Raw genomic sequence first — 14,233 nt, 5'->3', positions numbered from 1 at the left:
CTATAAATTTCCTGTGCTGGAGATCTCCGAAAGACACCCTCTTCCCCACTGAGGCTGATAATCAGGCCCATGCTCTGATTCTTGAGTCAGCTCTGCCAACACGAAGGCTGCACCAAACCTTTCACAGAAAAATACACCTTTGGAAGGACTTGAAAATGTAAGTATCCTTTCCTCAAGAGGAGTGCCACCACCTTGACCTGACCTCTTCCAATGCTTTAGAAATGGAAAACTTTTTTAAGCCTCCCACCTTTTCCAGCCACTTACGGCTCCCTCCCTTCCTTCTCTTCCTTCCTTCCCTCCCTTCCTCCCTCCCTCCCATGCTCCATATGTTTTCAGGGGGCTGCCAACCATCACATTTCTCCTCCTTTCTTTGATTCTTACAGTAGAGCCTAATTTTTGGACTCCTTCCTTTTCCTCATGCTTGAAGGATGGCTGGGAAGGCAAAAGTATTCCTATCGACATCCCAGTGGAGTCTGTATGATTGGAGAGTATCCTACCATAGCCCTTTTTCTGCAGTAGTACGTCCAGAAAAACTGGTGCTCACAAAACAACGCTAGATATAAGAAAGGAACTGGCAAGTATCCTGGTCTCTGCTACTTCATGTTGAACCCCCACTGACAACCCACTGTTGCTAAAACATACAGAGAGCTGAGTATCATGGACTTCACAGACTGGATATGAGAACAAGCTGCTGTTCTGAGTTATTCTGGTTTTAGGATGCTCAGCTTACAGAGCGATAAAATATTTCAAACACTGCTATAAAACCAAGGCTAATTTTGTGATGCAACTTTCTGAAAGAGCACACCAGAAAATGAGCTTGGGGGGGGGGGGGGGGAACTCAACCCTGGTTAATGACTGGATCTGTAAAAATATCCTTTACCATATGTATTAGTGTTCTTGCAACTTCCTTCTACAAAAAAAACCCCAAAAACCTCTAGCACTGCATAAAACATATTGGCATCTTACACTATCATACTGGTTGAATGAATCCTACCTCAGTAACTTCAGTGCCAACTTCTTTGACAGTATCCTAACACAAAGACAATTTAAAATAATCAAAACCCCAATGAGTAGTGTAAATCCTACTGTTTTTCCCCATAATGCTGCTGCATGGTGTTTGTTGAAATAATTTACTCTAGCTTCCATCCTGCAAAAGAGAATCCAAACTTATACCATAAATATGGGTGGAGATACATTGCTAGCACAATACACGAAAATCAACCTCACCTCTTCCATTTCAAATGAGTCTGGCAGCCTGCAGTTTAGGTCAGCCACTTTTCTGAGTGTGTGGGCCACCAGCAAATGGGTCTCCTTTCTTGGCCTGTCTTTGGCACGCACCTCACACGCAGGAGAAAGGTGGGGCTGTTTTGCAACTGGGTGCGATGAAGCCCAGGCTTTCCCCGATGGAGTTGGTGGACGCTGGGACATGGGATACGTTGAGGCACCCTTGTCTCCGGGGGTTTCCTCCTGGCTCAGACAGCCCAGTGTAACACGTGCAGAAAACCTCACCTGGACTGTTCCGCTCTCAGCAATATCTGCACAAGAACAGGGTTGCTCTTTCCTGCTGGGCAAGTTGGCTTCCCTGGGTGACAGCAAGCTCTGTTTCAGCAGCATTGTCTGCCAAGAAGCCCTTTTCAGGAGCTGACCTATTGTTCTCTGCTTCGCTCGTGTGACCACAGGTTTGCTCTTTACAGCATCCAGTAGACCGGGCTCATCCCTGCCTGTGTCCTGAGCTTTGGTCTGTTGGGTGTTGATGTCAGTCAGCAAAGACGAGAGGGCACTGGTTACGTGGTCAAGTACTTCCAGCTGTCGAAAACGTTCTTAAGTTTGGCAGAATGGAAGGCAACATGGTTATTCAAAAATATAATTTGAAATAATCAGGTACAATGATTACTCAAGACTTGTCATTGCCAAGAAACATACTAAGTACCTCATACAAAAGTGGCTAAATTTTTCCATTCACTTCCAGAGGATCTATTCAGGCTACATACAGACGTCATTGCATAGTTCTTTATATTAGACAAACACTTACGCAACGTTGAATTTGTTGGGTCAAGTGCAACTGACCCAACTGCTCTGTGTGAATAAAGGTTACAGAATCCAGCCTGAAATTCTCCGGTTGGCTGGGCCAGACTTGGATGCCATTTTTGAGGACTTATTAAAATTCATGTGTATAAAGTTATTAAAATCTGATCTCCAATGTTTACAGCTGGCAGCTGGCCAGGATAACTGGAAAATGCATATAGCCATTAACTGATAAAAATTGACCACAAAAGCTATGTTCTCGTTTTCATAGCAGCACAAAGCAAAACACTTATCCCCCAGAAACTCATAGCTGATGTTGTATAAAGGTTCCCAGATTTTTTTCATTGTATTAACCTTCTGTAATTTCTGGGTCATTTTTTTCCATGGCATAACATCTAAAGAGAAGCAAATAATGTTTGTCTAAGGGATCCTGGAGATTTCCATCACTACAACACTATGAAGTTATTTATACAAAGAAACGTAACACATTTACTTGCACATTGTGTCTGTACCTATCCTGAGGCAACGAATATGTCACCAGGACTCCTCCTTTCTTGAGAGATTCATTGAGGATAGTAGATGGCAAAATGTTAACTTTCTTGGCTGCCATTTCTCTTAGAGGGCAGCCAAATTTACTGCATGCAGTCTGCATGCAGGCTGTTGGTAATGCTGCTTCACTGACAATTAGACAACAAGAGGGTATTTAACATGGATCTGAGTTGGTCCTTTGCATCGGGGACCAATACTGTAACATATAATTCCTGATAGCTACTATATCTCAAGAATACTCTTTTTTTTTTTTTTTTTCTTTGCCCCAGACATTGCTTGATTTTTAACACTGGAGGAATATGTTGCCATTGCTGCCACTTTTTCAGACATGGTCAAAAGTTTCACCTGATGTTGTTTAAAGGAGTTACCTGATCTATCAGTGCACACAGTGTTGTATAGTTTCCATTTGTATAAGTTTGGGTGTCAGAGCAAATAATTTTTGGTTTGTACATCCATTGTGCTACCACATGCTCTCCATGTAAAGCACATTTTATCCTCAGTACTTCATCTGGCTCCCACTACGTCAGGTCATAAAAATGCCAAGTGCTAATCTCCTTTGACTGACAGTGACACAGCAGTCCAGTCCTTTTGATTTGAACCAGAACCAAACTTGCTGCAATTCAAAATAGTTTTTACACACTGCTTAGCTTTTGTAAATTATTTCAAAGAGCTAGGGACACCTAAAGAACAAATCAAAACCCAAGAAAAATAATAAATGAACAACATAAAAAAATCCCCTTACTCATGTGCAATGTAATAAATGTACAGGTCGTGAAGAAATTATGTCAGGGACAGCCTTGCTTCATGGACTATTTCTCTCCAGGCAAGCAGTCCCTTCAGTTTCTAGGTGTGCTCCCCAGGGATCACACCTTAAATAGGCAAGAGGCTTATATGATCTTTAGTCCCTGCAGCCTGCTGCAAAATAGTCTTTTTAGCACAGATGATATATTAAAGGACATAAAGGCAGATTGATTTTAACTAGAAACTTCAGCTGAAACAGCAAATGGCTGTGCTGTAAACAAGATCAATGTATCTTCAATAGAATCTGTATCTTTTATAGGGTTTCTAATCACTTTATGATCAACTGTCTTATAATTTAGGAGGGAAGATCACAGTTTTGTTCCTCCTTCCCTAAATCTGGTATTACATAGGCTGACATAGTTACCTACAGGAAAGATTTGGAAAGTCTTCAGTAGGCCCACAGTGGAATGAAGAACATCAAACATTTCCAGAGACAGCAAGAAATTTTCAATCAGCATCTTTTTTCACAGCAAATGACAGAATTTGGAAAAAAAAAAATCAGTGGGAAAATCAAGATGTCTGAAATTGCTCAGTTTTCCTCAGAAAAATTAAAAATGAATTTTCAGCATTGTCTACTTTGTTGTATATTAAAATATTTTCCTTTTTTTAGATTGTTTCAACTCGAATCTTGGCAATACTGCCTTAGATTGAATCAAAGTTGTACTTCAGAGAACGCATTTAGCAATTTACATTTAATTTCTCTTCTAGGGGACTTACTGGCTGACATATAATCCCTCTCTCCTAGCTAACCTGTGGTGGTCACAGGACAGCCATGTATCAAGGGAATTGGTGCCTACCTAATACACTTATCTCACAGGGCAGAACGAGAATTGAACTACAGGTCCAGTGAGAGACTTGCAGTGGCGGAGACAAACAGAAATGAGTGTGAAATATCCACAGAAACAAGATACCAAACTCCAAGTAGATTTACATGACAGTACAAAAAGGTGGTACTGAAATGCGGTGGGGTTTTTTTATTATCAAGCATCAGATTGAAACATTTCAACATTTCTTAACTGTGCTCAGAAACTTGAAGTTTTCAAAGAATTTGGTGATCAACATATTCATAAATACAATTTCTTTTCACTTAATGTCATGAAGTTCAACAAGGCCAAGTGCAAGGTCCTGCACACTTAGGTGTGAATCCCAAGCACAAATACGGGCTGGGCGATGAGTGGATTGAGAGCAGCCCTGCGGAGAAGGACTTGGGCGTATTAGTGGATGGAAAACTGACTGTAAGCCAGCAATGTGTGCTCGCAGCCCAGAAAGCCAACTGTGTCCTGGGCTGCATCAAGAGAAGCGTGGCCAGCAGGTCAAGGGAAGGGATTCTCCCCCTCTACTCTGCTCTTCTGAGATCCCCCTGCAGTGCTGGGTCCAGCTCTGGGGGCACCAACATCAGAAGGACATGGACCTGCTCGAGTGGGTCCAGAGGAGGCCACAAAGATGATCAGGGGCTGGAGCACCCCACTGTGAGGACAGGCTGAGAGAGTTGGGGTTGTTCAGCCTGGAGAAGAGAATGTTCCGGGGAGACCTTAATAGCGGCCTTCCAGTACTTAAAGGGGCTACAGGAAAGGTGGGGAGGGACTCTTGATCAGGGAGTGTAGGGATAGGATGAGGGGTGATGGTTTTAAACTAAAAGAGGGAAGATTTAGATTATATATTGGGAAGAAATTCTTCACTATGAGGGTGGTGAGGCCCTGGCACAGGTTGCCCAGAGAAGCTGTGGCTGCCCCCTCCCTGGAAGGGTTCAAGGCCAGGTTGGACGGGGCTTTGAGCAACCTGGTCTAGTGGAAGGTGTCCCTGGCCATGGCAGGGGTGTTGGAACTGGATGATCTTTAAGGTCCCTTCCAATCCAAACCATTCTGTGATTCCATGATTAAGATAACTTCTGATTGTCAAGTGACTTTATCTCTTCAGTTAGGAAGTCAAATATCGCTTCTAATGAGGTCAGTAAAATTTTCACCACTGGTGAATGATGGGGATAAGCTTTTCTTTTGGATCAGGCTGAGAAGCTGAAAGGGTTACCAGCATTTTTGAAAATACACCTTATTTTTGTGAACTGAAACTTTTGAAAACTCTCTCTGACAATGCTGAGGAAACAGCACCAAGTGAGGGCACAATTAGTAAATATAACAATCCATATGTATTTTAAAAGGTCTAATCAGCAGTGAAGGAGGCCTAGAAAATTATATTCATCACAAGCAGAGAAGAGCCAGACAGAAACAGAAAAGGACTGCACTAGGAAATGAATGAAAAATGAAAGTGGAGAGGGATCAGTCTACTATGGAAGTCCTTGGTCTCTCTCAACTCCCTCCCCTTTTTTTCCTCCAGGTTTCTTGTCTTCCATATTGTACTTATGATCTTTCTCCTTATCTCTCACTTTCTCAGAGTAACATGTACTAAATCAATTAACTTTCTCTGATTATTCAAAGAATAGGTGAAAGTAAACCGAAAATGAGATAACCTCTCAGACATTCACTAGCTCAGATTAAAAGATTTCTCCTTTTCCATGGCTAGAGACAAATGAGAGGGATTTAGACTGTATTTACATTGAAATGGTTCACTGGTAATAAACCAAACAGTGTGACAATAATTGAATTTATCTAGCACGTATCTGGGAACCGAGGTTTAATACAGTCTTGAAATCTCTAGAGGTGGCACATGGTCTGCCTTCATTTTGGCACTTTCATTTCAATGCCCTGGTGAAGCAGTCCTCTGACAGTGAGGAGTCTGGAGTTCCCTAAATTGTTCATGGAGAGGTAAATGCCATGGAACATCTCTAGACCTGAACCTTCTACTGAATTTACATAAAAGGGTCTTTTTCTGGGTCTTCTTCTGGAGGCCTTCAAAAGCACCTATTCTCCTCATTGCCATTACAGGGGATGTAGGCTTCTGCTTTAGAAGAGCTGGCTCATTAGATACCTGAAAATTTAGGTGCAGTATTAGTAGTGAAGGCAGATAGCTTAGGTCCCACTCTGGAGATGCAATCCATTTTTAAATCTAATAAACATGAGTTTGCCACTCGTTCTTCTTGCTATACCTCACTGCAAAATCATTAGACAACCTAAGGTTGGCAAGATTGGATAAAACAGAGTTTACAAACAAATTCCATCTGTAAATATTCCTCAGGCTAAACCTGGTACATCCCTTTTTAGCTGCAAGTCCTCTGCTGGAGTACCAGCTGTAGGAAGGTACTTGTGCAAGATTATCTACATGGTCACTGAGACAGACTGGCTTCTTCTGAGAGGTGTTTTAAGTGGTGGCTGGATGACCACCCACAGGAGTTGCCTGACTCTCCATTTGCTATGGAGATAAAAAGACTCTACAGTGATCAAGCTCCTTGAGATGATGCTTCAGCTAAATGCCTGTAATTTGGTGCAGTGAACCAGGCTGAGGTTAATCACCACGTATATAGAAACACATAGTCAATGAGGTAAGTAAGAGGTAAGCATCTCTGAAGGATGAATCCCACCTCTCTCGATTAAATGTTCCCAGCACATACTTAGGAGGCCTAAGCAGATGGTGTGAAAACCCCCTCCCAAACTGTCAAAATCAAGATAATATGTTTTGATGGACATCACACCCACCAAAACAGAAATTCAAATCTTATCTTACTTCACAGCAACTCCCCCATACAGTTAAACCATTAACATGTATTAAGAGTGTTCCCATTGAGGACAACTGCAGGACCAAGCATTAAATTCACACCTTGGCTTACCACTACCTGCCCTCACTGTGCAAACTCCTTCCCTCAGAGGCTCTTTCTCTGCTCTCTTTCCCTTCTAGTTCTCTACCTTCTTCCCTGAGGTCTCCATCCACCATCCACTCATACTGATTATCTCTGATCCCTCTCTCCCTCTCTCTCCGAGGAATTACAGAGAGAGAAGGAAAGTGAGAACTGAGAAACCTGTTTGATGTGTCAGTTTGCTGTAAATATTGAAATATGTGCACGGGGCTTGCTATAAAAAAAGAGAGAGAGAGAGAAAAACACATTTTCCACAATGCTCTGACATTTCTGTTTCAATTCTCATTCCATCCCTACTGCTTCCTTGGTGTAATTCTAAATGGGAATGCACGGGCTATGTGAGAGATCCTGCTTTGCTGAGCATCTTAAGTAAACAGAAGATTTCAGAAGCCATCTGGCTATCCTGTGCAGCAAACATGAGGGGAAATGATGTCAAAATTGGACTTTTCAGATGGGACTTTTACCAGCAAATTAACAATGTTATTTTAATGCAGATATATCTTTAGGGTGAGGACCTTGTATTCATTTCTCAACTGCAAAATACACAAAACGAGAATGAAAACCATCTAAATGAATAAAAATCAATACCGTGTGCTTTAAATGGTGCAATTTTATTGTACTTAAAATATGATTCTCATCTACATCTTAGGGCATATTTGAACCACAAAATTGTAATGTTCTAATTAGGGATTTGTGGGTCTGAGGCACGAACTCTGTTTCTAGTCATGGGAAGTTAAGATATTGTCATCTACTCTGCACATTCCCCTAAGAGAGGGGTCCTGCGCTCACCAAAGGGAGAAGGGAATGTGAGTCCACATCTGGCCTGCCTGAATTCAAAATCCTCTATATTGGCTTACACCGCCAGCGATGGTGGGTAAATACTAATGTGCTGCTGGTGAAGTGGCTGAGGCAAGGGACCCATGTTCCTGTTCAATCCTGCAGCCTCTGCGACACCAATGACAATCTCTGGTAGTGGGGTAGGTCTTACAGGGGATGGGCAGTTATGTTTTAAAATGCCAGAAGTTGGTAGTTTCAGCACATAAATCAGAGTCCACAGCTGAGGAGAGCTATAAAGTATTTCAGCCACATTAGGAAGTATCATTGCCACAAAGGGGTACGCGAGGATCCTCAATATCTCCTGAATACATGTCCCTTTTTTCATGATTTTTCTTTCATAAGCTGCTTCTTCCCTACCCTCTCAGTCTCCATGTTATTTATGGCTAAAACTTCTCCTTTTGCCAAAATATCTCTCCTTACCATATAGTTTTGGCCTCTCAACGTCCATCCGCTGCTTCTGAGCTTCCAAAAAGACTCGGATGTTGATCCCTTTTGCTACAGAAACACCGCTGAGGAACCGAGGAGGGATTTTAGTGCAGACATCGGGTTCTTCTGTACCAAATCCCAAATCAAGCAGAATCTCCACTGGATCCTTTTCCCAGAGTGCCAGCCATTCAGTGATGCTGTGGTGAAAACATCGTGATTATTTACACCACTGTCTTGGTACCACTTTTCTCTTGCAGTAGCTATCACATGGTCTTGTTTTTATTAAATAATTCTCTTCCCTTCTTCTCCCCTCTTGTGGAGATTACTGCTTAAGTGAAAGTAGTCATTTTTGGTCACATTGCTCAGAGATTGATACACATTCCTCTCCCCAGAGGAATTTGGTGGCATTGGATCTAGATAGCTTAACCAGAAGAACATTAATAAAAGTTGTAGGTTTGCAGCTCTGCAGGCTCACTTCTCTCTGGACACAATACAAGATAAGGCATGCTGCAGCTGCTGGAAGACCCCGCAGCCTTTTACCTTCCAGTGGATTAAAAGCCCCCTACAGGTTCAGGTAGGTTGTTTTTTTTTTCTGGTACAAATGCATTTGAGATCAGACACCTTTCTTCAGAAGGTTGTTTTGATCTTGTTAAAATAAATGAGGACATGCCTTTTACAAACTAAGATCTTGACTGCATGTTCAAAATTTTACTCAAATTTGTTGATCCCTAGGTGGGATAATACCTTGTATTCCTAGCTGGAAATGCGTGGAAATAACTAACCTCTGTGGTGCACCAGTGAGCAAGTGGGAAGAGCTGAGACTCCTGCATCTTGACATAACCGGACTTTCTGAAAACTCTTGCAGGCACCTGGTTGGAAAAAAGCAACAATGAAATGTGTTTACTCATGTGCTCCTCTGGGATGTCATTATGATTTTTTCCTAGAGTAAACATTTGCATTTTGTCTTGGTTTCTAATGATACATAATAGCAATGCCTTAGAAGAGGAGTCGGCATGAGAGCGTGGCAATACACTTATTCTCCAGAACAGTATGTTACAGTAGGTGTGAGAACGTAGGTGTGAGGTACCAGTAAATGCTAATTATAAAGGTGGCAGAATGGCTCACTTTTGACAGATGGTGAATCTTTGGGGAACCTTTAGGGAGCACGGTTTCTCTAGCCTACTTCAAAAGATATAATTGCTCTTAACAAAGTTTTGGAGAGACAAGGCACAATGAGTTGCAGCAGCAGGAGTGGCACCTGAGAACAGTTCTGTGCTTCGCTTCTCATTGTGTTTGTATCTGCTCATCTGCAGAGAAATAACTGCTTTTCAGAGCCCACTCACTGCAAAAGGAATATCCTGCAGCATGGTAGTCTTTCTCAATAGGTAAGATGACATGGTTTTGTTACGCCCAAGCTTAACTTTACCTGTAAATACCTATCCAGATCAGTAGCAAATGTTTATATACAGTTGAAGCATTACATTGATCATTTATTTTATCACTGCAGGCTATCCACCAGCTCACATCTTAAACAGACGTAGAGGGATATGTAGATTTTTGAACTAACACTGTTGCTATCAGTTTGAGAGAAGGGGAAAAAAAAACCCCTAAAATTTCTCCTTTATCAAAAAGAAAAGGAATAAAAAATAATTTATAACAGATCTCTATGGTGTCTGACACCTACCTCCTGTAGCTTTGCACAATCATTTGTACCATTTCTGGTAGTGACAAGGAAACTGCAAATAAGAAATAAAAATAATTTATTTTCTTACCTTTTTTTCCCCTCAAACCAGAAATGTCCAAACTAAAGAAAAGACCAAAAGACTGATTGCATTATATAAGGAAACATTTTAGCCCGAGTGTCAAAGTTGCAGAGCAATACCATTGTGGGAAGCTCAACTCACAGTGTATGGTAGTCATAGGCAAGTGCAACACATGTCGATAAGAAAGGGAAAATAGGTGCCTTTCCATTTCATAAACCAGTAGCAGTACACTCTAAACCACTGCTATTTCAAAGTAAGCACTATGAATTGGGTTCCACTGTCTGCTGCAGAGCTGTTGAAGATACACATAGGGCAAATATGATGAAAATAACTTTTAATCCCTGAATTTTTAGTAAAAAAATACAATTAAAATATATTATTTAAAATTCTCATTCCAGCCCATGCTGGTACAACTTTTTTGTGTATGATAGTTTTTCAAGTATAATTCACTGAAATTTTGTGAATATTTGTGAATATTGATTTGTCTGGGCTTTGCATCATGCTCTAAATGTGTTTGGAAGGAATGAGATGGTTGCAGGACACTGGCGAGAGTTTCTGGAGGAGAAATTATTTGTCCAAAACCTGATAATATTGTTTACTGGACTCCAAGTGTGCTATACCTATGAGCTATAAGGTGCATATTTCAACTTTTCTTGATGATGAAATGGGAATAAATCAGATGCAAATATGCAGTGCCTGTAGTTGTTACTTCCCCTCCTAACACTGAATTAACACACTTGTTGATCCTCTGAAAGCTGGGGCAACGTTTGCCTAGGAGCAGCAGTAGATATCCTTCTGCACTCCACAAGATGAATATTTTTTGTCTAGCTTTTAAAGTTTTCTTTTCTATTTAACAAAATTGTGTCAATAAAGAAGGAGAAAACATCCTTTCACATTCTCTGCTGGATTATTCTTCCGCTCATAAATTCTAACATAAGTTCCTTCTGGCTTACTCAGTGCAAGGATATCCATTCAAATTGAGAACATAAAGGTTACTGACATCCTGTAATTTGCTGTGGTAACATAAACCAGACTTTCTAGCAGCAAACTGAGCATAATTTGAATAAGAATCAGCTACTTGTTGTATACCATTTCTTACTCACGTGTCAACAAAAGCTGTAGATACACTATAAAAATGCTTCAGAATGTAAAAAATAAGATCTGAAAGTGAGAGTTAATTCAATTTTTCCCTAGCAGCACGTAGGCACTCCTCTCTGTAACAGAACATTATACCACAAACTGGCTGCTGCTGTGATTTCCTCAATATCTCATATTGTCGGGACTGAATGAACACAAGTGCTGCCAAATTAAAAACCTAGCACTGTGCAATACAAATTATGAGAAACCTGATATTTGTAGGACATGTAGGAAGTAACAGGTCACCAAAAAAATCAAATGGGCAGAACCTGATAGGTTACTGCAGTTGTGTGAGAGGCAGTAGCTGGTGTGGCTGTACTCTCAAACCAGGCAAACACACCTTAACTGTCTTTTGTTGCAGGCTAGTAATTTGAACTGTCCTGTATTGCTATGGGTCAAGAACATGCCCATGTACTGCTGCCAAGGCTAAACCACCCAACCTGTTAAGTGGTAGTGAACTGCTCAGGAGCCGATGTCCACCTTGAGACTTGGACAAACTTTGCACCTTCAGGTAGTGCAACACGGGCCATTTCACTCATGGTTAGAGTGTCTACTTCTTTCTTTAATGGGAAGACTCTCATGAGAAGTTCCTCATTAGAAAGCTTGACATTTTGAAATATTAGAGTTTGTTTTCTCCCTGTTTAAGAAGTCACAGAAATAGGAACGGGGAGGGGTACATTATTTACATTTCCTGATCTGTATAAGTATTTTGTTCCTGACACAAGAAACACTGAATCTCATTATCAAACTGGAAGATACTTTGGGGGAAATAATGCCCTTTAGAAATCTGTCAGAAAACCTTATGAAAACAAACAAACAAACAAAAAATACTTTGTAAACCAACTGTGGTGCTAATTGGTGCTCTGTTTACTGCACATCTAAGTATATCTTTGCTTATGAATAATATATTTTGCTAAGCAAAATGTGGCCTCTGATACTTGAGGGAAGATAAGGCATTTTAGCCTCAGTAATCTCTGATTAACAGGAGACAAGATCGAATCACATATTGTTGAACTGCATCTTCTACTTGTGAACCCAATAAACAAAAAGTGTAGATATGAAAGCACTGATAAATAATATTTTGGGGTCCAAAACCACTAAAAATGTGAACATTTTCAGGAATATATGAGGAGCTGCGAGGTGATTTGGGCTTCTGGATCGTTTCCTAAAAAAAGTTGTCTCTGAATTCACTACATTCAACAAATCAGGAAAGTAGGTGAGGACAAACACAAAGTTCTGCATTCAGGTCAGGCAGAATTTCAGTCACGTGAAAATTTTGTACCATAACTTCCAATCCACTGTGCGCAAACCCATCCTAGAAACCTCCATTCCTTCAGAGTAGAAGAAAATCAAATCATGACAGTGGAGAAGGTGACCCTAAGGCATATCTGTTGAAGGCCTCGTGAGAGAATCTTCTCATTACGACTACAAATAGAGGAAATAACATACAGCTTCTCCATGAATATCACATTTTCCCAATATCCCCATCTCCCTGAGGTCTGTGGTGCTTGATATTTTATGGTTAAGCAGTCCTTATTAGAAATGGCGAATGATGTTCTGTCTTACCTGCCTCCTCTTGGCCTTGCAGCTTATGCCCACTTCTAGATAGACTGTAAGATAAAAACCATTAAGAAAGACAAAGAAATTAAATCCCCCAGAAGAATGGCTGCTCTTTCCTGGGAAGAGATGAGGTCAGGGAGGCAGTCCGATGGGCAGGCACAGCACAGGGCACTCAGGGCACGGATGAGCTGAGTGGGGATGGCTGGTAGAAAAACAGCCATAGGCTCATCTTCTTTCCTGGCAGTGAACATCACCTACTTTCCCCTCAACATACATTGGCCTCTGTTAAGTGTTGAGATTCAAATCCTGAGTTTAAGCTTAAGGCAAAGACCATGAAATTTTAGCATTCTGCGTGAGTAAAGTCTGTCACTTCTGGACTTAAATTTTGCTAAGATTCTAATTAAATCCGTTTATCTGGGGCAGGAGTGAGAAGAATGAAAGCAAAAGCCTTTCCAGTACATCACATAAGAGGCAGCTGTATGATACCTCTCAGCTGATCCATGTCTGCATGGTCACATGGTAATTATTAATGACACCAGTAATAATAGCCAGCCTTGCAATGCATGAATTTGTCTGACTTGGCCTTACCCTGCTACTGGAAAATGCTTCTACAACTGTTACATAAGATTAGTGCTTTTTTTTTTGCTCCTCACCGTACTTCCAAACATCATTCCTAAGGATGTCCTTTTTTTTGCTTCTCTGGCACAACCCTGCCTCTAACCAAATACACCTTAAGCAGTGAATACATGAAGTCGTACTGAAGAGTTCATGGCAAATACCAGTCTTTCAGAATTAATTTTTATCCTGAAGAAGGACAAAAAGTTAAAAAAACCAGAATTTTGGTGAACAAAATAAATTCAAATTTAAGTAAATTCAAGGTTAAACTGTATTTCCCTATAGAAGCACTTTGCCTCATGGAGTTATAGGCATGTGTAACCACAGTTTGTGCAATAAATCATGCTCGTGCGGCAGGCTACATGTCCCTTGGGGCACACAGCATTGTGAAATTCCCATGATGTAGGAGATAGCTCACTCAGAAAGCTATCTGACACACGATGGTAAATGCTACCCTTCAAAGAATATGCTGGAAATGAACAGAGTGCTGAGATGCATTTCTCATGAGGCACTGGGTCTTAAGCAAGACATGTCATTGCAGACTGAAGTTGTGAAAGAGTATTCTGATGTAGTTCAACAAAATAAAAAGCTCATTCTTTGGTTAAAATCAGCCAAAGCAGAGTATTCTGGTTTGAATTTTCAGGGGTCGCAATTTTCCTATTGAAAACTTCAATATTGCAGACATAATATTTCCTATTGGAGAAATCAGGCAATAAATAATTAAGGAATAATGTGACCCAAGCTTACAAAACACAAGATTTCAAACAGTGATGAA

General features: G+C 40.9%; 1 protein-coding gene across 1 annotated transcript in view; it reads right to left on the bottom strand.

Moving 5' to 3' along the window:
• ITPRID1 (ITPR interacting domain containing 1) overlaps positions 1-10,099 on the bottom strand; it is a 34,296-nt gene extending 24,197 nt beyond the window's left edge. The window contains 4 exon segments of the mRNA XM_074850052.1: positions 1,228-1,820; positions 8,378-8,580; positions 9,166-9,252; positions 10,068-10,099. Of these exon segments, the coding sequence (XP_074706153.1) occupies positions 1,228-1,820; positions 8,378-8,580; positions 9,166-9,252; positions 10,068-10,099 (915 nt within the window).
• Between the last annotated feature and the right edge of the window lie 4,134 nt (positions 10,100-14,233).

The sequence above is a fragment of the Strix aluco genome, chromosome 1, assembly GCF_031877795.1.
Source record: "Strix aluco isolate bStrAlu1 chromosome 1, bStrAlu1.hap1, whole genome shotgun sequence".
Taxonomy (NCBI): domain Eukaryota; kingdom Metazoa; phylum Chordata; class Aves; order Strigiformes; family Strigidae; genus Strix; species Strix aluco.
This window is presented reverse-complemented; position numbering and strand designations above follow the sequence as displayed.